This window comes from Meleagris gallopavo, chromosome 4 (genome assembly GCF_000146605.3).
Source record: "Meleagris gallopavo isolate NT-WF06-2002-E0010 breed Aviagen turkey brand Nicholas breeding stock chromosome 4, Turkey_5.1, whole genome shotgun sequence".
NCBI classification, from domain to species: Eukaryota; Metazoa; Chordata; class Aves; order Galliformes; family Phasianidae; genus Meleagris; species Meleagris gallopavo.
The window spans coordinates 52,822,616-52,848,585 of NC_015014.2; the positions used below are offsets into that span (position 1 = coordinate 52,822,616).

General features: G+C 34.8%; 1 protein-coding gene across 1 annotated transcript in view; it reads right to left on the reverse strand.

Annotated features, from left to right (window-relative positions):
- The window catches only part of TBC1D19 (TBC1 domain family member 19), a 46,057-nt gene extending 20,093 nt beyond the window's left edge, over window positions 1-25,964 (reverse strand). The window contains exons 1-11 of the mRNA XM_010710318.2: window positions 25,857-25,964; window positions 18,850-18,922; window positions 18,040-18,085; window positions 17,112-17,187; window positions 12,659-12,733; window positions 11,487-11,550; window positions 10,508-10,554; window positions 7,418-7,528; window positions 6,502-6,574; window positions 5,751-5,789; window positions 2,631-2,743 (exon numbers count right to left, since the gene is read on the reverse strand). Coding sequence (XP_010708620.1) covers window positions 2,631-2,743; window positions 5,751-5,789; window positions 6,502-6,574; window positions 7,418-7,528; window positions 10,508-10,554; window positions 11,487-11,550; window positions 12,659-12,733; window positions 17,112-17,187; window positions 18,040-18,085; window positions 18,850-18,922; window positions 25,857-25,955 — 816 coding nt within the window. The 5' untranslated portion in view covers window positions 25,956-25,964. The remainder of the gene's footprint in view (window positions 1-2,630; window positions 2,744-5,750; window positions 5,790-6,501; window positions 6,575-7,417; window positions 7,529-10,507; window positions 10,555-11,486; window positions 11,551-12,658; window positions 12,734-17,111; window positions 17,188-18,039; window positions 18,086-18,849; window positions 18,923-25,856) is intronic.
- Between the last annotated feature and the right edge of the window lie 6 nt (window positions 25,965-25,970).

Consider the following 25,970-nt stretch of genomic DNA (forward strand, 5'->3'; position numbering starts at 1 on the left):
CACAGCAAATTGGACTATCTGTACAGACTACTATGTGATAGTAGTAGATAGGCTTTTAAAGGTTTGACTTTTCAACCTCAAAAAATGCTTTTTAAACAGTTGCTCTAAAATGTATGATCGCAAATGAAAACTAATAAACAATTCATTGCTAGGCAGTGTGTTTAAAAACATCTAAATAACTACATAGAACTTACAGTTGCCAATTATGCTGCTAGATTGCCAGTATTATCCCTCAGTTGGCTGTGTACTGGCTTTATACAGAGGCTTTATACAGCTTTACTGAATACGGTTTTCCAAATAGCAATATTTGATGATAGCATACACAATGCCTATCATACCAAACACTTGTAACTTTTTAGATTAAAAGAAGGAAATTGTGATTCTTTTGAGTTATAGATGCACATATCTATAAATGCAATAGATCCTAAACTGCAGATCAAAAATATTACAGTAAGAAATCCATGCAACCACACAATTCAGTTCTAGCAGAGAAACAATATATATGAGGTAGAGGGGGAAAAATGTGTTAGATAAACCAATAAAGCCTAAAGAAAACACAGCAGACTGAAAAAAAACAGCTCCAAGCATCTGAAAACTGCTTTGCTATATTTTGCAAATAAAAAAAAAAACAAATGTGTATATGCAAGAAGTCTCAGGTTGTTAACACACTAGCAATAGTTATATCAATACTTCTGTGAAACACTAACAAAGCATAAAGTCAACTATGGGCATTCAGCTTATAACACAGCTACACTAACTCACGTGCTACCCCACCTGTCTACAAGCACTTATTAAGTTTCCCTGTTAGAAAGCCTATCCCTTCAATGCGTTTCATACTCAACATCCACAAAGCAATTATAACTTATAGCACAGGATAACAAACACTATGCTACATTATGCAGAAGTAGTCTTGGAAAATGTCAGCTTAGCATACCGTACAAGCATTCGTATACTCAGTGTTTTAGTAGATATTCTCCAATATAATGTATCTTTCTACACTTACAATCATTTCTGTTCCATGTGGAAGGATGTGGGGGATTTTTTTTTCTCTTTTCCAGTTCCTAATTTCAACAATTTGAAGCTGTTGACAAACTTGCAGTTCTACATCATTTCATCCATCCTCACTTACCACTTTTTCTTGAGGTTTCTCATTCTCCAGCCACTTGACATCACCTCAGCTGCACCACAAAGCTGTCTCACCAATAATTTCCTACGTATAGCCAAATAAGATCATTCTCAAGGCTCTGAACCCTGTAGAATATCTCCTAAAGGAGAATGTGAAAATATAGCTTGTTCCCCTTTAAAAAGAAAAGTGACTGTTGAGCTGTCCACATCAATTTCAGGAACTAGATTTTGATAAATCTATTGCCGTACTAGCTCATGCTAGTGAACATGATGTGAACATAATGTGAACATCATGAACATAATGTGAAATATTCTATCTTTTTATTATTATTATTTTATTGACCTTCAGTCACCAAAACATTATACTTTTTTATTGTTATTATTCAACTATTTCACTTTCTACATTAAGATAAAGATGCTCTGAGAGCACACAGAACTTAGCAGGATATAAACAAATGCAGTGTAACCAACAACATTAATTTCACATGATAATACTCCTGCTTTCTTAAAGAGAACGACTTCTAAACTTCAAGTTGATCTATAATTTCATAGCACTTAAGTCTTGTGTTAAGCATCTCGATTAAGATTTACATTATTTTGTTATTATTTCAACAGATTTTTCTACAGATTTAATCTTTATTTACTAGAAACAAAAGCCTACTCGAGTTTTTCAAAAAAGAATAAGCTAAGTAATTCCAATTCCAGGCCAAATAATTTTAATAAAGACTTGTTTTTGCACAAATACTTGCTAAGTAAATTGTCAACGGACAGGATTCAGGTTTATTTTTAAGGATAAGATTTTATCACTACACTCTGTAGTTACCATTCTCAGAGTTGTAAGAAACATCTTCAAAGGACATGAAAAACAGTAAAATCACCACATTTGTGACTAAACTTACATCTCTGCATGTTATTTTAATTGAAATCAAAATATTGTATCAAAATATTCACAATTCTGAAATGACTTAAAAAAAGAATTTAACTTCCTGTGGTATGAATATACTAGATATACTGATTGTCCTCTAATACTGCAACAGATTTAATTCTTGAGGACTTCAGTAAAACACAAAGTACTATGAAAAAATGCTGCTGTACAAACAGACATGAAAACAATCCACAAATATAAAGCAATTTACAAGATATGTATACACAGATTATGACTGGTTCTAACAGCCAGGAAAAAGGCATATGCGTATTCTTTTTATAAAACTTCAGAGCGTTTCATCTTCATGAGATTTCTTTCTTGTCTCCTCTGAAAGAAAATCAGCACCATTAAGGAAAAGCTCAGAAGTTAGGTAGATCAAATAAATAGTCGGTTCCATAGTATTTTGCTTATATATTTAGAGAAGAGCCTAAAAGACTTTACCACAACACTGAGGTTTCTGAAAGGAATGTGCATCAGTTAGTGTGAAAACTCAGTAGAATATTTCATTATCTTTTTCAAGAACAGAAAAAAACGTGTTTGCACACAAACCTTCACATTTTGCTCTCACTTTGCCCCTTACCTCTGGCTGATTAGAAATATTCAGAATGAGGGCCCATAGATCAGCTCGGAGTGCTGTTGGACATCCCTGACGAACATATTGTTGAGCTGCAGCACTATCTTGTTCTGCTAAAACTGTAAAAAATGAAGCAAGCAATAAATGACAGTAATTTAAGATTTCCAAAGTTTATCAGGCTATCAAGTTCCTTACTTCTTAATTGCTATTTTATAAGTACTAAAAATTGAATTTATACCAAAAATAACAGACTTCTGTAATATTTCTATGTATTTAAAATGGACATTAGTGTGGACACAAAAATAAAAATATAAAAGGAATAAAATATTGTATTATAAAGAAACATTATATTTCATTGAAACTTAATGCCTTCATTTTTTTCTGCTTATGTAGCTTATCACAGTTTTCTGTGCAAGCAATCATTTGGAAATATTTGTTTTAGGTGATGTTTGTTATAAGAAAAGAATTCAAACATGTATTTGACAAATAAACCACATACATGCAAGTTACAAAGAATGTAAGAGAGTTAGGTTAGTACTTGATAGCATTTGATAGTTTGAGTGCAGTTTAGCCCTATAAACATATAACATGAAGATTCAGGAACAGGGTGAACTGTCTAGTTTACCATGTTGTAAACATTAACTAAAGAGAAAATATCTAAAAGGTCTGGTTTCCACAATTCAGTTTTGAAGTAGCTCTTTGGGAAAGAAAACAATTGACATTCTGCCATTAGCAGAGGAGTAGCACTTAAACGTCTTTACTTAAGCCCAGTTGCAGCTTCTAGGCTGACACCAAGTGGAACAAGCAGTCATATATAGCCACAAAATACTCCAGTACGAGTGTTATATCAAATATGAGATTGCCACCTACTCTGCTTTCTTACTGACCCTACTTTGATGTTAACTATCTAGAGATGGGTTTGGGATAATAATTCTGTGAAATGATTGACTTTTGTAAAGTATTTGAATATTTTAGAAAGTACTGTGAACCACAATGTAAATAATTTCAAGATGGAAATATCAATTTCATTGAGGCAATTATGATACTCAAATTGATTTTGGATTTTTCAGCTTGATTATTAGTGTGTGATTAAAAAATTAAGTTGCAATAGATAGTAAGAGCAAAAAACTTAAACAACTGCCCATAGATCAATACTGTTCTGGTAGTGAGATGCTTCCAAATCTGTATCCTCCAATTTTTCAGCAGTCCATCAGAAACAATTTGCTATTCTAAATTTAACTGTATATTAAAATCACCATATCAGTCTTGTAATGGAAGGATGAAGTCAGATTCAAAAACCTACTGAAATGATTCTTCTCTTTTTCCCTCTCTTTTTAAGTACTGAATAGACTGGTCTGCCAATTTTTTGTTTAACCTGTAGAGCTCTAACACAGATGTTGTTCTGCTAAACTGTAAAAAATGAAGCAAGCAATAAATGACAGTAATTTAAGATTGTGATCTCCTTTTCTTCCCCTAAAGAGCAAAAATAAAAGACATTCCTGCAATTCCCACAAAACTTCAGAAAAGACTGTGACTCATCTCAGCATCTATGAGTATTTACCTTGCCATTTTTTACTGAGACACAAAGTATGAAAAAAGTAGCTTTTCCATATAGAATATGAGTTTTTCAATATAATTATGGAATTACAAATTAAAATACAATAATGGCAGCTCCTCACACTAATATTTTACATGAGAGAAAATCAATGCATCTGTGACAGGCAAGGTCACATAAACAACATCCAATGGAGCATGGAGAAGGATTCCCCTTGAATAAACTTAAATATTTATGGTCAAGCCTTTAGCTTGCAGTTTTACAAGATTCTGTGTCTTCGCACAGATACAAAGCTAAGACAATCTGTGTAATAGAGCCTGCTCTACACAGACAAGAGTTGAGCATTAAAAATTACATTGTGTGGGGATTTAAATCTCAGTAAGCTTGAGTAGACATTTTTTAGGGGACAAAAAAGAAAAGAACTGGGATTGTTTAGTTTGTAGAAGAGAAGGCTTAGGGAAGACCTTATAGCTCTCTTCAGCTACCTGAAAGGAAGATGTGGTGAGGAGGTTCTCAGCCTCTTCTCCTACATAACTAGTGATTGGACTAGAAGGAATGGTCTCAAGTTGGGCCAGGCGAGGTTCAGGTTGGATATTAGGAAATACTTCTTCGAAAGAGTGGTCAGGTGGTGGCTGCCCAGGGAAGTGGTTGAGTCACTGTCTCTGGAGGCATTCAAGGAACGTTTAGATGTTGTACTAAGGGACACGGTTTAGTGGGGAATATTGGTGGCAGGTGGACAGCTTGACTAGATGATTTTTGAGGTTTTTTCAACCTTGGTGATTCTATGATTCTATGAAGAGGGAGATGGACTGTACCCTAATAAGTTGCACTTGGAACAGAGAACAGACAATGGACAAAATAAGAACCACAAAAAGAGAAGAAAGACAGAAACATCATTGATTGGTTAGTCAAACAACAAAAGGGAGTGGAGGAGTTTTGGAATTGCATCAACCTCCTTTTTTAGTTTGATAAAGTTTAAAAGGAATCACAAGGGACAGAAACCAGTGGGTATTGCTGGATTTCAAACATTGCATGTATGCTTATAAAAGCAAATCTGAACTAAGAAATGTTTATTCCTTTCCAGATCATTTCTCATCCTTCAGGAAAACTCCTGAACATTTTCAGAAAAAAAGGTGTATACATGGTGGTTAAGTACTGCAATATTTAACAAGTTCTGCAGTTGCAAATAACTGTTAAAACATTCTTTTCTGATGCAGACGTAAAACCCATTACGCTAATGAGAACTGTGTATGCGGGGAAAGGAGTCCAGAATCTTTTGATTTTAAAATGACATTTAGCAGTGACCTAAGTTATCACCAAAAAGCTGCGTGTCTATGCTTCCTATTTAATTTTAATGAAATATCTGTGGAACTATTTATCTGATAGCTACTGGTAGACTGCAATGCTTCCTATTCCATCCTTGTCTAAATTACAATGTTATTATTGACTATGTTTTGTTCTAGTCTGCCTAAGTTGTTAAGATTCTAAAGGCGTATGAGATATAAAATTACTAGATGTATTTGTTACTACTCAGTTTTTTGTTTATTTTACAGATGGAAATAGATGCCTACCTTTTTGTCCAATACGTACATGCTCATTTTCAAAGAACTCTAGAAAATAAAGAAATAAAGACAAATTGCAAATATTAGATAAGAAAATAATAAAAAAAAAACTAGTACAATATTCTGTATTTTTCTACATATCTCTAGAAGTAAAAAATCAGCTGAATGTGAAGGCACTAAAATTAAATTGCATCAGCATCAATGTTCTTTTTCAAGGAATAATACTAAACAACTTCTAGTTGGAGAGACAAAAATACTAAAGCTACACTGTGCTACAGGAACTAAGACTTTTAATTAGGTAAATTCCCATTTTAAAAGAAAAATAACTTCATAATATAGCCTTTTCATTTTTGTGTAAGACACCATTTTAAGGTTTGGTTCTACTAGAATAACTGCATACAAGGAAAAATAATAGAAGACACTTATACATACATATATTAACAGTGTCACACTACAGGGTTGACAAGATTTTTCAGTATTTTCTGTATTTTTTGAAACAGGCAATTTTCTTCTCTAGTGTTTAAATACCTGAAATAAACTTATTTTCAAGTGAAGCTGACTATTTTATATCTCTTTAAATCTGACCCCTCAGTATTTGAAATGCTGTCTATTATTAGCTATTTTTTACCAAGAAAATTACTACAAACGGAACAAATATTTATGGTTTCTTGTGAAAGAAATACATAGATTATTTGATATTTGCACAGTATTCTATGCATTAGTGTTCTAATTAAATGAGTGAAGCACAGCATTAGCTAACCAGGAGGCACTTGTGCTGAATCATCAATACCCAGTTGTCCTATGTTTAAGTCTAGTTCACTGAAGTCTTCTTTCTGAAAAGAAACCAAGAAAACCATAAAAGGGAAATTAACAGTGTTTAATTCCCTAAATCACAAGAATTCTTCTCAAAGTCTAAATGCAAATATTTTCTCCACAAAATGTATTCCTTTTAAATGTATATTTATGAAATAAGAGCTCAGGTTTTCAAAAGGAGAAGAATCGCACATCAATCCTTACTCTAATTTCAGTTTTCAAGATGCCTATGAGCTATGCCAGGATGCAATAAAGTGGAAAATAAAATATTAGGTTAATGATCTCTAATTCCGAGCTGTTTCTCAACCCAGATGCAAGCTTTTCTATCAGCACAAAATCCTGACAAACCTTATCAGTGGAGTATTAAGAATAGCTCTCCTGTCGTCCAGCGATAAGACTTATATTTAAATTCCTTTCATTTACAGTCTGAAATTATAACAGGATTGAAAACTAATTTAAGAAGAAAATCAGAAATTGTCAGGTTAACTGATCTTGTGCAGCTCAAATAAAACAGAGACTAAGATAAATTGGATAGTTAGAGGGTTTTTTTTCATTAAAAAAACTTAACAAAATATGCATGAGCATTTATATCAAATCACCAGCTGTGTGGCACAAAATGAATATTTCCCAAGTGACTGACAATTTAGCATTTACGTTTTCTTTGTCAATAAGAATGTCTTATCATAAAACTTTTCTACGTTGTATTTTAACTAGCGATCCACTTTATGTTCATGTTGATTTTCATTTACAAAAGGAAAAACTTATCTCAATTTTAATATACTCTATTATTGTATAGGTTCTTATTCATCACCAAGGCAAAATTATTTTTATAGAAACTTACTGTTAAGAAAGAACATACTTACCAATTCTGGAATATCTTTAACTTTTAGAGGAACTTGAATTAGCCCCAGATGATTTCTGAAACTAGGCTGTTCTCCATTTTCATAATTTGGGTTTCGAAGATTCATCAGAACCTTAAAAACAATAGCTCTGTCATTCCTTGCACATACGTGGAAATCTGCATTCAGAACTGTTCCCAAAATCAATACTGCAAACTGTACCTTTGGCATAAAACCATTTCCCACAACTACTACATGTACAGGCCCAAATTATCAAACTACCTACATTTTCAAAACAAAAAAGAAGCCAACTTTTCCAGGGAACAAACTTACTCCACTTTGAAAAGTAAGCTCAACCTATGAAATAAAAAAGCAGAAAGCATTTTTAATAAATGAGACTAAGAGCTGGCTACATACAAATATCTTCACTAAAATTAGCTTCCTTCTCAAGGGTATTTGAATCTTTCTGATGGCTACATCAAGGATATTCTACAGCACTACTGCTTTTCTGAAAGAATCTTTATTCGTGTTTTTACACTGGCAATCCTACGTGATGTTTAATCAAAATGATGTACGATTTGCTACTAAAATATTTTCTTACTAAATAAAAAAACCTCCAAATACTTCCATTCGTTTAAGTTTATTATTATTATTATTTTATTTTTACAAAATTAAAAATCTAAAGTAAGGATAAAATTTAAAAGAGAAGAACTTAATGTCAAGGTAAATAACTGGAATATAGAAAGCAATTTAATCTGACATGTACTCTTATTATATATGTTTTAATATTATAATGTTAAGCTGGCAAAGATTCCTTCAAAGGTAAATTTCCAGCTTTTATAAAATTCTGCAACATTCTATTTCTACAATTCTCAGTCTTAAATATTCTAATGCCATGGAAACTCACCATCAGACGTGTAAATTAAAAGATTAATGAAACAAACTGAAAATTCTGGAAAGAAAACAGTATTAGGAAAAAAAAAAAAGTGACCTAGAAAGTCACTAGATAAGTCTAAAATGAAAATGGATTTGTTTACAGATTAAAGATTAAATGCACAACTTGACTGTTAGTACAGTGATGTTTAATTAAAATTTTCTGATATGAGTAACTTGAAAAGACGAGCTCTTCAGAAAAGTAATAATGTGAATATAAAGTTAATTGTAGGATTCAGAAATGTATTTACAATTGATAAGCATGAAACAATTCGTAGTTAATACAATCGGTCTTCTCTACCACTACAAAAGACATTCCACTAAACTTATAATGAATCATTTCAAACATTAAAGTACATTAACCTCTGACTGATCTAGAGTGGTGTAACAAAATGAGGAGATCATCGCAACTCTAAAAATCTATTCTGTCATGTTCTTGATGCTGTGGTTCCTGTATAACTGGCAGGATATACAACTGAGGATTTTGTAAATTTTATTTTCCATCTAATTTTAATCCCAAACTTCCTACTGTGTCGTTATTAAGTACTGTTGATGACTGCAAATTTATTGCTCTGTTGGCCATTCCTATTATAAATATAGCTGGTAAAGTAAGTTCTATTTTATATATATGTTCTACACTTGAACCATGCAAAATGATGGGTAGTACCATCATTTCTGATTTTAAAGTCTTGACGATCATGTAATCTCTTTTTGTAATGGTTTTGTTTGATTATAGACCAAAACCTCTCAACTCCAAACATTTCTATTTAATGTTTGATTTTTCACAATCCTAGATGACCTAAAATTTCAAACACCAATTAGTCTAGCAGCTTCATGTATTGCAATTTAACATTTATAATTAACTATGAAATAACTTGGGGAATTGCTTTCAGAGGAAAAGTTAGCTTCAATCAGGTTATTCTTCAGAGAAACAGAAGGTCACAAATATAATTTAAAACTACAGCTAACAAAAAAAAAGAGAACAGCATTTTGATTTGTAAACAATATCATAAAATGTGTCCATTTTCACTTGTTATAAATGCCAATTTGTCTGAAATACCAGTGCAAGCATATTAGAAATGTATTAATCACTGCAGAATTATCATTTTTGCAGGTTAAGTGTCTGCCTTGTCCAGTTATCTGACAAATGCATGAGCTCCTGCTGTAGATGTACCTACATGGCCAACTTATCTCAGAACGAGAGTAAGACTTCACAGAGAATCTCTGGACCTTTTCCAACTACTGTGCTTGGTTAACATCACAACCAAGATGTACCTTTAGCACATTTGATGCATTCTGGTCATAGACTGGCAGGCAGTCGAAGCAATCAGACTGGAATTTAGCTAAAGTAAACCCCTAAAAATCCACACTGTGAATACTGCACCAACTCTTCCACACTACAAATGCACTTCTACTGCACTGTAACATTAATGTCAACACAGCTCATTCTTTTTTGAGAAGCTATTGTTCACCATTGGTCTTTCCATTGTTGCTGAACTAGAACTGCAGCAGTTAAAAGATTTAAGAATATTTCCGCCACTTCTATAAGTGCTGGATAACGTAAGAAGTTACCTTAACAGTTCAATACTCTAATCTACTTTAGAATTCTTAATTGGCAATAAGAAAATACAAAGTGCATGCACGTATGTGACAAGCATTTTCATTTTTTTAGTCCTATCCATAGAGTAAGTTAACAAACAAGCGTCCATGTGCCTTTAGAGCCACTCTCATAAAATCCATTAACCTTAATTAATGGTCAAATCAGACACTGTCTTAAAAAGACCTGAAGAAAGTGCAAAGGCTAATCTGATTGAGAGAAGGACTTTGTTTGTAAATGCTATCCACAAGTACAAGGGATTTGTGTGGGTTGGCCTCACAGACTGTTCTGGGACTCTGGTAGTAGTAGTACTTAGTCTACACTACTTAGTCTCAGTATAAATATGTGTATGGACAATCACTCAGAAAATAAAAATCTAAGGTTCTGCAAATACTGTTTATGAGCTTTCTATTCTTTCACTCCATGGACAATCATCTCTGTTATACCAATTGGGCTTTTTTAGAATAATAGCAAATTGTACTGCTTACTTGTCTCTTTGAGACTTAAAAAACACTTTATCCACCTCACATAAAAAAACTGTAATGGATGCAATTCAATTGCTGAGTTGTTTCATGAATTCTTACCTCAAGAAAATCTTTAGGTGCATAAACAGGTCTGAAGAGACTTAAATCTGAAATAAGATTTCAATTATGGTATCTTAAAACTAAAAGAGATGAAAACACATGCAATTTTCTCATACATGTAACACAATGTAGCAATTTCAATAATGTCTTACTAAGATTACTTAGTAAGTAATTACTAATGTCTTACTAAGATTAAAATAACATCATCATCATCCCAAATATCATGCTTAGAACTATTACACATTCTCTAAGATTATGCTATCAGTCAGTGCCTTGGCTTTCTAAATCCCAAGTATTTAAGTGAATATTAGTCCTAGAAGACTTTTTACTGCTTTCACATAAGCTTTTACACTGAAGCACTTTCAGACATGAAAAGTGATATGATATTCTTAAAAGACTTTTTAAAACATTGTAGATTCTTGAATGAAATTTGCTTTAGTAAAATAAAAAGTAGGACTAGTCATCAACAATCCATGAAATGTATTTGCTGTTGTGTAGGTAGTACTCCATGAGATACAAATCATTACCTTTGCATTACCTCTTCTGAGGAACCTGGGTGTGAATTAACTTGGTCAGCCTTGCTCTCCCAAATGTTAACATGACTATTCTGCGCAGGTGTTATTTTTATCTTTTGTTAACAAAATGTCTGAGCTTAATTAACCATAGTTCTGAATATTTTCTTCCTCTTAGCCTGATTTTACACTAAAAAGAGCCGTGTCTTTGCTGTACAAATCTCTAAACCATTGGAATCGGGAGTATTATACCGTATACTCCCAGTGCTGACTCAAAATTAGCACAGTAACTCAAAACAAAATGACAATAAAATGAATACTTATGCACAGTTAAACATTATAAATTAGAAAAAAAGACTGAAATCTGTTTACCTTGAAATGATTATATTAATCTCTTGTTGATAAATAACGTGTGTTCAACTTATTAACACAAAAAAATTAATGCATCTGAATTTAGTTGATCTTACCTGGTTCATCAGTTCCCATTTCATTCCATTTATTAAGCAGCTCTTTCTGCTCACTTGCAGGCCTCTGAAAGTCACCAAGAAAGAAACTCTTCTTTTTTTAACAAAATGAGTAAAAGCCTATTTCAAATATGTAAGTGAATATTACACTTTTAAAAACAGGCTGCACTAGCAACACAAAATTCCTTTGCTAAAAACTAATCCCAAGCTAACAACTGTAGAAAGTCCCAGGCTCCAGTTCAAGGAAAAAAAGGAAAGGTGGAAATTAAACAGTTTTGTGGATTTACTAATGAATTTTAGGCTATTTGGTGGTCAGATTAATATTACTGAGCTAGAGCTGGAGCTTCTGGACTTTATCCTCAAATTCCCATCTGTGGCACAGTCACGAAAAGCAAAACCAACTGCATTTTTATAATTGATGATGAACCATATTGTAGAGAAAACCAAAGTACTATATACTGTATCAAAAAATCTATATATTGTAACAGGAAAATAAAGAATGAAACATTCTTACATTATTATCCTGATCTGTGGTCTTTAAAATTAAAAGCTTATAAATAAATAATGAAACAAATGCAGATTGTCAAAGAGAACCAGTAATGATGTGTCAGTATCTTTCTCTCCTAAGTACCAGCTGCAAGGGTGTCAAACCCTTTGATTTACCTGGGTCACACTGAGTAAAGAGGAATTGTCTTGGGCCATATACAAAATACATAATATAGTTAAAGTATATAAGTATTCAAACTTCATGTTTTTATGAAAATCATTTAAAAAAATAAAGGGGGGGGAGGGGGAGGAAACCCATACAACCAGCAACAACCCATATGATCCAGGAAACAAAATACATTCATGTTATCTATAGGCTGTGCAGCTGTAAGTTATACAGCTGTGTCTGCACACAAAAACATTCTGTTAAAAGCAATGAACGTAGCCCCTCGAGAGATTAATTCCTGCAACAGCAGAGGAAGATCCTCCTATAGACTGCCATCTTCTCAAGTTCAGCTCAAGCGTACAGTCTGAGAATTATTCTGTATTCTGTATTAAAATATTTTGGAGAGCAGTCCTGCAGCTTTTGATAACCAAGTGTAAAATGAACGCTACAAAAAATGCAAGACCAGGCTTAATTTCAAGAAAAAATATGTCAGTTTGGCAACAGAAAGTTCATAATACATTACCTTCTGTGCTAGTGGGATACTGAGTTCTGTGCACATACTATTTAGACTTTTTAGAATTCGCTTCTCCCAGCTTCCCTGAAATACACAAAAAAATTAAATTACGTAAAATTTATTTTTTTCTCCAATTTTGCCTTGTCTGAGAATAAGCAGCTTTCTAAACTCATATATAAAGAAATGATAACAAGAACCACTGACATTAAGGGAAAGTTTACATGGTTGTTTAAATAGAAACAACAGAGGAAACATTTCATCATCTACATCACAAGAAAGAACCAGAAAAATGAACTCCTCAAACTTTAGATCTCTAAAAAGTATACATTTCACAGTCATTGATTTATGACAAGTGCTTAGTACTTCCTTATACATCAACAGATGACAAATTCCACAAGAGCAAATGGACAGCTAAAAGAACAATCAGATTTTTCTGATTATTGCATTAGACGTCAAACTCACTTCTGTGGCCTGATCTGTGGATAATTCCCCTGGAATTAATGCCAACTAGTACTGACTTCCTAGTCAACTGGCTTTGGACTTTGCTTCTATGATTACAGCTGCACTGGTGGGTATTATATTTAACTTCGTTTTCTGCAGATGATGAGTCAAGCTTCAACCAAATGAATGTAAGGACTCCTGTTAATTTCATTTAACTCTATTTATTATTTGTAATTAGCTCTAGGCACAAATTTGATAACAGTTAGGTACCATCTAACCATTTAAGCTCTTTAAATTTCTGTCCAAAATGGGCTGCAGTTTATTAGACAGGAAGCAAATGAAGGGAAGGGCAGAAGTTCAAATGTTCTCTTAAGGGAAAAAAAAAAAAAGTTAAAAAAAAGATCATGTCTTGCCTATAATTGCTTCATTTTAGCTTCCATTTATAAGATTTTACGACATTTTCTATCAAACACAATAGTTATCTTTTATCAGTAACTTTTTTTCCCAAAATCAAGTCATCCCTTTACCTTCTCTTCTATAAACAAAACAGGTTAAGTACTGGCTGTAAAAAATATTCTGATTGTAGTAATTTTTATAATATTCTGTATAATATTTGTTATTTCATTGTATTACTGCACCCAGTAATACAATGCCTTCCAAGTGCCACAATTACACAACAGCATGACACCAAACTATCTATTCTCTCATGGAGGAACGAAGCATTTACAGTACTCTATTTTGCTGGAGCTGGTGGTTTTGTTGCTGGAAGAAATGACATGTGAGAAAGAACACAGAGACTACTAAACCATATAAGCAAATGGAAGCAAAGGATACAGAGGTGTTAGTTGAAAAAGCATCAAGTGAAACAATAAAGATCAAAACTTAAAAATACGATATGCCAAAATATAAAAGACGCAAAAAAAGCACAGAGGAGTGAGACAGCTTTGCAAGACTGAGCATTAGCTCATTCCAAAGAGCAATGGAAGCTGACATTCTTGGTGTGACAGTCAACTGCCCAGCCAGAGATGGGTAGAGTTATTGCAGTGAGGTGTAGCATGTTAGTGATCTATAGTGTTTAGCTTGTTATGAGCTTTGTAAGATCAGAATAGGACAAAATCAGAATATGGTTTCATGGGAGATGTCAGAAACAATTCCTAACATTTCTTTGCACTCAGCTTCTTATTCGTATCTTTATCTCTATTTGTTCTTATATCTTTACATTGCCCACTTGAATTATATATCATTGTTTGCAGAAATTCTCCTAAATCAAGAAAAAGCTGAACTCAGAGAAAACTAAAGAGCTGGTAAGGCTTGCAACATTTTGCCTCATCAATATGTGGATATCAAAATAAAGAAGTCTAACAGATTTAAGAATTTTTCAACTCAAACCAATGCCTGCTGGGCAGCAAAGCAAATTAGCAAAGTCTTCGATTTTTAAATCCTAGAATTTAGCAATAACGCCTAATCTGCATTAAGATGCATAAGTAATAATTCTTCCGTTAAGCAAAGTGGGAGTAGGTGACCTAATCCTCTCAAATTGTAACCAGACCAATTAGCATAGAGAACACTAGAGTGTGAAATTATCTGAATGCTTTTAAGAGAGGTTTGACAGGATTGACAGATATCATACCTGTCAATTTTCAAGAAACAGAAATGAAAGAGGGCCTATGTTTAGGAAAGACCTAATTAAAGACTGAATGAAGAAGCTGAACCTAATGATCTACCTTAACTCAACTGCAGGAACAGTTCTCCAGCTACAGCACACACAATTAGAAAATACACAGCACGTTTACGTTAACATTCAAAAGCATAACTATTAATTGCAGTACTTTTCTACACTGAACAATGCCACAACTGCATGACTGATTTATAGCACTACTTCTCATGAATATGAATGCTCTATCATTTCCTAGAAATCTGTTATTTTGATATAGTGAAAAGAATGCAGTACATAAATTTGAGACTTCTAGCTAAAAATCAGAAAACATAACCAATTTGAGAAGAAAAAGCGTTAACCATGAACATTTTCACATCTGTTAGTAAAAAAAAAAACGAGCAAATACAGTTTTAATTAGTGGTTCATTCAAAGTCATTCCAATAAGTGATATCAAAATAATATGGTTTTCAAAGAGTATTACACTTCTTCCCAAAATTCTGAAGTAGAACAAAATTAAGACTGAAAAGGATAAAGAAAATGCCAGTGAACTCATAACAATGGAAAAAGCATCTTAAGCCATGCCTGTGCATAATAAAAATCAAATATGATGTACACGAAAAACATTTTTCTATTAGGACAAATATTGTTGATATATCAAAATATTTTTCTCCAACTGTTGTGATGCTAAAAGAGAAATAAGGGCAAAAAGATCCACCTACAAATAAAACAAAAACAGCCTTCTACCTTCAAAATATTCATTAGATTTCTGATACCTGGTGGAAATAAATCGGTAAGTTTCCACTTTTAGTTTACTTCTAGCAGACATCAGCAATCTGAATAATTGCATTTTAGCTACTTTCAAATATTTAAAATAAACAAAATCATGGAAACATTGACTTCATAAACTTTTTACATTGTTTACTGTTCTTTATTCAAAAGATTAACAAAACCTAGCTGAGATTCAACTGAGCTGATTGCCCTTGTTTTCTTATGGGCCTTTTACCAACAGTGATAAATGAGTACATCTCAATAATCAAATGCTCACACACACATCAGTGTGTTTGGATAATGTCTTGTTAACCGCCTAACCACTCTCTTATGCAACCTTCTAACCATCACCACTTATCAGTATTTCCCTGCAAAAACTATTTGTATTTCAAGAAAGAATTTGAAAACAAATATGCATGATTCTCTTTGAACTAGGTAAGTGAAACTTTGAAATGAGTAAACACAGAACTTCTCCTTATCTTTCCTAAACTATTAGAAAAACCATCCTTTCCACATAGTATCAAAAATATTGTGCTATCTAAGCACTATATACTCTTTTTATGAAATAACAGCCAATTAAACTGGTTCAGGCAAACAAACGCATACATAAACACGTATATAAGTACTTGTGTGTTTTTCATGTCAGCATTCATTGATATGAGTGATTATTTTCAGACAGTAAATTGTGGCATTACATTCCACATCACAGTAGAAAATTTGTTTAATACAATCTTTATACCTACATGCTAAAGACAGAAAATGCAGTGCAGCACAATAAGACTTACTGCAACAAGCAACGATATGATTGAAAAAGTAACACAATTTGTTGAACAACTTGTAAAAGAATATCACAATGTATTTCCACGCACGGCTGCGTGAAATACAATTTTACCTTTATCTCTGATATTCTGGTTGGATCATACTCTTTAAAAATGGAAAGGAAAAAAAACCTCAAAAGGTTCATGCAAAATTTTATTTCAAACAGCATGCAGGGATGAAAAAATCCCATAAAGTAGAAATACTCTTCCCCAATATCAAAATCCTTGTTCAATCCTTTATAGACCTGTTTCTCTTATTCTCCCCCTCAATATTCCTTAAGCTCCTTAGCTCTAAAGCTTTAACTTTTCCTTCCAATTTCCAATTATTGAATATCTCTCTTCTTTCTGCTCTCATTATCTATGTAGCTTGTGGTCTTTTATTGCCAAACTGCCTACGTGTATCTCTTCAAAATAATATTTTTGTAACCCTAAGTTAAATGTCCCGTATCTACACATCTTTTTCCCAACAGAAATAAACTCTCCTTCTTTATATACTTCATGTAATCTCTGTTCTAAAGTATTCACCCACCTGCCACTACATCCCACTTCTTCCATAGCAGGAGAATTACTTGAGCATTTATGGTATATATGTAATATGTTACATATACAACATTATTATTAAACTCTACACACATACAATTACAAATCTTTATTTTTCCTAAGGTAAAAACCCTAGAAATTGCACAGTAACATTAAAATTGGATTAATAAAATTAAAACAAATTTGAAATAGTCTAACCAAAGATATAGTAAGAACTGTAAAATTGATAACAACCAACCTGTGCTTTCCTCATATAAGCCAAAGGTTCTTTCATATGCTCAGGAGGTGCTGCAGGATGACAGGGTGAAGGAAACCTTGAAGAAAATACAGTATACTTTAAAAGTTCATATTTTTATTTTGCTTTATTAATTATTTGTAAACCTAAACATAATTTCTTCTATGAGAACACTAATAAAAACAACTGCATATGATTATCAAAAATAAAAACAAGTAGTATTTTTTTGAATTATTTTAACTGGTAACACATACCAGTACTTTGCTGAATCAAGACCCTTGTAGACCTGAAGACAGACTGTTCAAAACTATTAAGTGTAAAAAGCTTAGTTAAATTAGCAGGAGTATGTTTGCATAAAAAATTTTATTCGATAATGCAATTTGCAGTTTGGGCTGTGTGTATCAATTAATTTGCCTTTGTGCCTTGCCAGAGTGTAAAAGGCTTCTCAGTACTTCTCAGAAGTTTAATTCAAAGTGAGCTAAACAATAATAAAGTGAAAATTTCTCAAATTTCACTGCATTTAAAACCATAACAAATGTGATGACACTGATTTGCTATGTCTAGAGACGTAAAATCTTAAAGGTATTTGAACACATAATGCTATTATAAACATCTGAAAATAATTTATAATTCATTTGCAATAACTCCTCAGCTACACCAGAATTACATTATGAATTTTGGTACTTCTGGAAGTAGAACAACAAAAAAATTATTAAAGTAATGTTTAGAAGTATGAGAAAATACATCTGAGTTCAGCATTTTTACCAGGATGAGAAAGAAATGACACTTTACAAACAGAAATAAAGCAGGCATCCTTGATATGGCAGACTTTGTACACAACAGCAGCACATCACACACCTTCATATACAAAGGAATGAAAAGGAAATCATGCAAATAGAACTTGATCAATTAACATGCTAATTAAACTCACACATTGAGTTCACTATAAACAGCATTCTGAAGCTTCTTTTCCCAACCTGTTAAAATACAAATTAAACAAACAAACAAAAAAATATATTAGACAATTTTAAGAAATTAATACTAATGGAACACGAATCAGCAGTTACTTTAGAGTTGCTAGAGTTTTCTGTCCTGTCTCAATTCATGTCTATGTACTGGACAGACAGGAAGAGAGGGAGACACCTTAACCTAATAAAGGTAGGTAAAACTACAAGTTAAAGTCTGCAAAAAAGGTTGAATATCCTTTATTTCCATCTGCTGTTCAAATAATTATGATACAGCTTCGGTTAAACAATTACAAGCTATTTCTCTGAAACCATCATATTTTCAAAACACATAAATGTTAATAGAAACAGCGTTCCTGGTGATTACAAACCACACATCACTTATAATCAGATCTTCGCATTATAGAGTAATATAGCCTACAACTTCCAATAAAAATTTACCAAAGGGTAAAATTTCAAAGAGGACCTCCACAAATTCTAATTTCCATTTACCACACGGCCTTAACTTGTTTCATTCATAACTTTCATAAAAAGAATAAATTACCAGTATCCTGTAAAATGGCAATATCATATTTCTGCATCACATGTTCGTATGCTGCCATAATACAAGAACATTTTCCCTGTTTATTTTCTCTATCCTGTTTAATAATTTAGTAAAGTTCTCACCTACTATTTTGTGTATATTTTCACAGTGCCTCACACAATCCAGAATTAACACAATCTCCATGCTGAAGTGCCAACAACTTCACATCTTAATTATCTGAAGTATTACAAACCTGATGTCTTCAGAAAATCCTTAATATCTTCTTTTAGTGATTCCAGTTTAATTTCTGGGTTGTGTAGGCTGATCTAATGGGAAAAAAAAGAAAGAAGAAATGAGCATCAAACACTCGTTATAAAGAAAGTAATGTGTGTATTCAGTTATAAAATAAGAAACATATAAGCTTAACATTACATACATACAGTAAATTACTTCCTAGTAACTTGAAGGCAGTTGTTACAGTTAAAAAATAATAATAATAAAAATCAGCCAACTTTTCCCTAAGTCAATATCTTTGTTTTTATGTCTGTGATAAAAGCTGTATGCAGGTAAAGGGAGAAGGACTATCTGTGACATACATGCTTACTATTCCTAAGTACTCTACACGGTTTGCACAAATGCCAGGTTCTGCACATTAAAGGATTGGTCATTGACATAATCAAACTGAAAATGTTCTGCAGCTTCTAACCAAACTTCCCACAGTTCACCCATCAGATAAGAGGTGCCATCTTCAAGCTTCAAATAAAAACTGGACCAAACGTTCACCTCTGCAGCTGTCATTACAAGATATATACAGCAATGTGCATTGAAGTGCATTTGACAGATGTCAGCTGGGCAACAATTAGCTTTATAATCCTGCTGTAGATTCTTCAGCAACAGCATGAGCAGCTGCTATGGTATCTCCTTCTACAGCAAAACAAGAGGAGAAAACAAAGAGACCAGAAAGTTCCAAAACGACAACAATCTAAAACTCAGGATTTTCTTGAAGTGGCTTTAATGTGTAATTTCCAAAACACAAAATGTGCTAACAGCTGATTAGCACTAGAGGATAAAGCCAGAGGACTGGAGAATAGCAACCTTGGCTGCTGACCTGAAAATAACACTGGGAGATCTGTGAAGCTCACCCTCTAGCCATGCCAGAGCAAGGCACGTTAGAAGCTCACAGCCACCTCAGCTCCCCAGAAATGCAGGACACTGCTTAGCAAAAGCTACTCAGCAGTATGTTGGAGACATATCAGCTGTTGTCTATTATGATAACTCATGCTGCTAATAAACTTTCATGCCCATGCGGTGTGTCAGCACAGACAACACTGCTGACAGCATGGCAAGCTTTTGTTCCATCACACTCAGCTAACAAACTCTTGTCATCCTTGTCATCTGCTTTACAGTTTATAAATATACATATACATAGAAAAGCTCATTTACTGTGCAGCACAGCTTGCTAAAAGAGTTGGTCTACATATATTAGCAATGCAGATTTTTTTTTAATATTTCTATTTTTCCCTGTAAAAAGGGGGATGACTGAAAAATGAAAAGGCTACTAGCATCAGCAATTCTCCTTTTAAGTCACTTTACTATAGATATTGAAGTCTTTGATATTTAGTATATTACTGCAATAGCAAAGAGAGCATAGGCATGCTATTTGAAAGATGATCAATAAGGACAAACCACAAGGTGTGAGAATTGCTACAGAGCCAAAGACACTGCTGTTGCTAAGGACTTCTTTTATTATACATGAGACTGCAGATCTATTGAATACCCAAAACACAAGAATCTGCCAGACAGTCCAGCTTGTGGCTGCAGCCAGCCGTAACACTGCAGAACACATCCTAGGGCTGTATAATATTGCCAAAGAAAAGACTCATTTGGATAGGATAAAGGAAATCCCTTCTGAATTGCTTCATCTTCTGATTTTATATGGGTGTTTACAGGCATTAAATTAAGGAGTCAGAGACAGAGATGATCTTCCAAAATTAGTAGACTGGGTCTCCTATATACTTTAATTTCTTTTTTGGATAACTACTCTGACTCCACTGCCTAAGGAAGGAGGACTGGAGCTATGCGATCTTTAAGGTCCCTTCCAACTCAAACCACTTCTGTGATTACAGGTTACTTCTGTTAGTTACTTTTCTTACTAGTTGTTAACACTATACTGCAAAAAACATTAAGGTATTTCAGTACCTTAATGTTCAGGTTTTGTTTTGAACTGCTTGATACAACGCACTGCCCAAATATCATTACCATTTTTGTCCACTATGGGGTTGGTTGTTTTTTGTTTTTTGTTTTTTTTTGGTAGCACGAAAAACACATTGACAACATTTTCTTATATTGAAAGCATTACTATGATATGCACTGATAAAAATGCCGACTGCGGCTTACTGGGGAAAAAGAACCCCACACCTTGATGAGACATACTGATGAATTGAATTAATTTCCTGCACGATCAAAATGTAAGGTACACAGAAGCAGACAGACTCTCCAATTTTAATATACACATATTGATGAATGAGTATCTATCTTTTTCTTCTTTTTAATCTATCAGGAAGATCATAACAGGCAGAGTACAGGAAAAGGAGCAATGGAAGGTAAAGAATGGCAGCCAGGCCAGGGAAGAAATGATGCTACTCATGGGCTCAGTCAGACTAAAGCTGAATCCTGAGACAGGGATAAATACAGCATATTTTAGCAAAAATAACAAATTATTTTTTAACAATGTTGACGCCTGCTGGTGTCCTTTCCAGTCTAATTGGCATAGTGCATATTTTTATGGATAGGACAGCAGGGCTCAAGGGTTGTGTGTTCATTTTCATCAACAGCCTTTGTCTACTCCTTGCAAATCAAGAGGCAACTGGCTGTTGGACATTCCTTCCAAAAACAAACCATCAATACAGCATTTGTCAGCACCTTCTTGTTCTGCAACTGTACAGAAGAGAAAGCACAAGTCTGGACTTTAAAAATTTTGCCAAAACTTTTTACAAGTGGCTCAGGTACCAGTAGCAATCCTTTGTGTTTACATTCCATGCACAGCTTTGACTTTGGTATAGTATCCTGTTAAGATGTTGGCAGTCATCATCATAAATGATTCAATTAGGACCAAGCTGACTTGATCAAAATCATTTCAATTACAATCACAGCAATTCCAGTATAAACACTCTCTAAACACCTAACAATCCTACAAATTTAAGGGAGTGATTCTGGATTTATTTTACACATTTCTGTAACCAAAAGGAGGATAGTCCTGAGCATATCTAAGCCAATTTCAGTAAGTATAAAACCCTGAATACACTAACATTTTTCCTACACTTGCATATTTCTACTGTAGCTAAATTAATGGTGAAAGTATTATGAGCTTTCTTATATAAGTTAAAACACCAAAAATTTAACAGTTGAAACAGACAGCTTCTATTTGCATCATACTGAAATAAACAGTTTTAAACATTACATTCTCCCATACAAAACACATCAATTAAACATCAAAAATGCATTATTCAAGTTTTTGTTTCATTTCAATATAAAATCAGTGCTTCAAATAAAACACAAGTTTAAAATATATTTAATTCATATTACTAAAAAATAAAAAATAAAAAAATCTGTGAGTTAAACCTGAATCACTGGCATTGTTTCTGAACTGTTCTGAACAATCTGTTCACAGCATTCATAATTGCATTCAATTTAAAATTAATTATATCACAATGTTACTGCTGGACCAATTAGACCAAAGTACAAGCTCTATCAAAAGAGGATAACAAGTCATTTGTCAAATACAGTGCACAAAAAGGAATCATTTGTTATCCATGACGACTCATGAGCCTCTGTTTACTTGCCAAGTTTTATCAAATAAATACTGCATTCACAGAAACATTTTCTTTCTTAATTTGATCTTAAGCAGGAATCACTATCAATTTCTCTTTAATGTTAGGAAAAAAAAAAGTCATGAAATAGTACCTTCAGATATCTTGCAAACTTTTACACCAGATAAATTAATCTAAAAAGTTCACACACTCCCTCTCAAAGCACACAATCAGGCAGCATCCCAACTTTAAGAGGCATCACTCCCAGTGCTCCTCTCTTCCCTCCACCATTCCAAGCCTTGTGAATGTCACTACCTCTCACTCAGATCAATAGTTCCTTTAGATCCTTTGGAAGTAGTTACAAGTCTGCTCCAAGAGTGCTGATGGTGTCCTCTTTTCTGGACAGCCATTCTGATCTTGTATTTCAGCTTAGCTCCTCGCCATACCTTGCTGATACCTTCAGGCACCTCTTGAAACCTTTTACCACTTCCCAGATGTGTTATCTCTTCCCTCCACCCTACACACCTGAGTTACCAGACTGGGGGGGGGGGGTGTCTGGGCTGACTTTTACACTCTCGTTTCATCTTTCAGCTTATTCAGTCAGCACTGTCTTGATCTGCTACAAGCTCTCCTTCAAGTACAGCCACCACAAGCATCCTACAAGAAAAACAAATCTGAAAATGTCTACACAGAAAATGTCAGGAAGGATTCCTTGTTTTGTGAGTATTGCTTGCTCCACAGAACTTAATTTAGAACCTTTGTTTCATTTTATTCTCTTCTTCTGTTTTAGAAAAGTTCTTTAGGAGAAAAAATACTAGGGCTTTTATTTTATTTTACTTTCAGTTAAAAAAGCTTTACATGTCATTTGTCCCTGGTCACCTGGCAAGTCTGAGTCAGACAGATTTCTGTTAGGGATCTAAAGAGAAATAAAAATTTTTAATATTCTGTTAAACATCCACATTTAAAAGGTGATGTCAGATTTCTGAATCATTCCATTTGATCTCAAACTAAATTTCCTGCCTGAAGATTTCCACATATCAGTTTTTCTAGCCACCCCCACATTTTACCTTAAAAGCATTTCAGAAAGGGAAGGTCACAAATGGAGTCCCCTAGGGTCTGTCTTGGGACTGGTGCTCTTCAACATATTTATCAATGACACAGACAGTGAGATTGAGTGAACCTTCACCAAGTCTGCTGTGACACCAGCCTGAGTGGTGCTGCTGATACAACAGATGAAAGGAATGCCATTCAGAAGGACCTGGACAAGTTTGAGAAGTGGACTCACATGTACCTAATGAGGTTCAATAAGGCCAAGTATAAGGTGTTGTGTTTGGGACAAGGCAACCCCAGATATCTGTACAGACTGGGAGAGCTCCTTGAGAGCATACCTGGGAGTCCTGATGGACATGAGCCAACGGTACCCTGGGCTGCATCCAAAGAAGGGTGGCTAGCAGAGAGAGAGAGGTGATTGTTTCCCTCTATTCAGACCTTGTAAGGCTCCATCCAGAATACTGTGTCCAAGCCTTGGGTCTGCACTACAGGATGGATGTAGAGCATTTGGAGCAGGTCCAGAGGAGGGCTGCAAGGCCTCTAAATGAGCATAGAGTGAAAAAGCATGCTCACTTTTTTTCTGTATTCATGTCATTGCATTAACTATAGACACACTGTCAACATTAAAACTCATCTTACGGAATCAACAAAACATTTCTTTTTCCAATCTTCATTAACAAGCACACGACTCTACCCTATTTCATTTCTCAGGACAAAAATGTGATTATCTGAAGACAACTGTGACAGTAGATCATTTTGCGCCCACACTAAACTTATTTTAAAGACATCGTGCATCACAGCCCCTGACACGGGTGCAGGCTGCGTCAAACAGAGCACTGGTGGGATCGATTCATAACCACAGGACTCTTCTATCATCTCTCACAAATAACACCAGGAAATTGTGTTTTGCTCAAAATTATTAACAGGTGAAAGAGACTGTTCATTCTGAGCTCTCCTTCATAGACTCTAAAGAAGAGATCAATTTACAAAACAGCTAAAATAACGTTTACAAGACATCTTAAAAATATCTAGTAGTATTAAAACAGACCTCGTGTTCCATTGTGACTCATGTTTTCAGAGATGCTGGATATTTCTAAGGAATGAGACTCAGACATCTAACTGTCCTGATAAGGGCACTGATAAAGTTCTCAGGCTGCCCACTGGTACTGCATACCATAACCACCCACTAAGTCCCAGCAACACTGAGCTTCCTTGTCAAAACAGATGTGTAGGTACCAATGGCTATCAAAGTGGCCTCCAGGAGTCAGAGGGCAAGAGAACAAAAGCAGAGGTGAAAATGCATTTTATTGTCATCAGTGATGGAGTTGTTGGAAGAGATTCCTGTTCTGAAATCCCTTCATTCTCTACATGCCATGTCAGACCCTCTGTTTAGGATGCTGAATTTAGAGAGCTGCCACTCAACAAGAGCACAGCAGACATGCATTTAAAGCAGTGTTAAGGACCAAACTGGCAGATGCTTCTAACAACAAAAGAAACAAAGAAGGCACTCAGAGGGTGGTGACACATTGGAACTGGTTGCCTAAGGAGGTTGTGGATGCCCCATCCCTGGAGGCATTCAAGGCCAGGCTGGATGTGGCTCTGGGCAGCCAGATCTGGTGGTTGGAGACCCTGCACGTAGCAGGGGGTTGAAACTAGATGATCATAGTGGTCCTTTTGTATCCAGGCCATTCTATGATTCTATGATGTCTCCTGCTGGAGAAAGCCTTAGTGACGTTTAGAGACGAAAGGCATGCTTCATTTCAAAACCAAACAAATCTAAGCCAACCAATCGGCACTCTGCCCGGAATCAAATCTCTACAACTTCACACACTGTTTACGAAATATTAAATCCCAAAATTCTACAAAATCCAGAATTCCATGAAATCAAACCCCGAACAGTTCAGTAAAGCCCAACAATGGCTACAGCACCAATACCATGTCATTACGGTCATGAAAACAGAAACAAATTTAATCTGAAGGAGTTCATCTGCAACATGAGAAGCTAAGGTCTCATGCGCAGACCAGTTACTAAATACAATAACTGCTTTCCCAGCTACAAAACGAACTTTCGCGTGCACTTTCCATTTATTTTCACTTCCTTTCACCAAACCCCCGTCTCCCCAGAGGGCACTTCGGAGGAAGGCGGCGTAGGGGCACAAAGCTCCGCAAATCGCGGATTACAACCCAAAGCCGTTCACTATCGGAGCCGGTGAGATGGGCAGAAAGCAGCCCGCACGTTGCCTGCGAAATCCTCCGGCCCCATAGGGAGAAACGATAGACAGCAACCGGACAAGCGGGGAAGGATGGTGGGAGGCCCCGGGACCGCGCGGAGCAGGGATACAACGCCGGGAACAAAGCAGCGAGGCGGGGAGAGGGAGCCGGGCCTGGGTGCGGGGCTCACCCGGGCCTGTCGCTCCAGCTGGGAGTGGAGGCTGGAGCCCTTCAGTCGCTGCACTATCCGCGCTATGGTGAGGGAGAGCCCGCCGTCCTGCTCCAGCATCACGGCGCCGCCGAG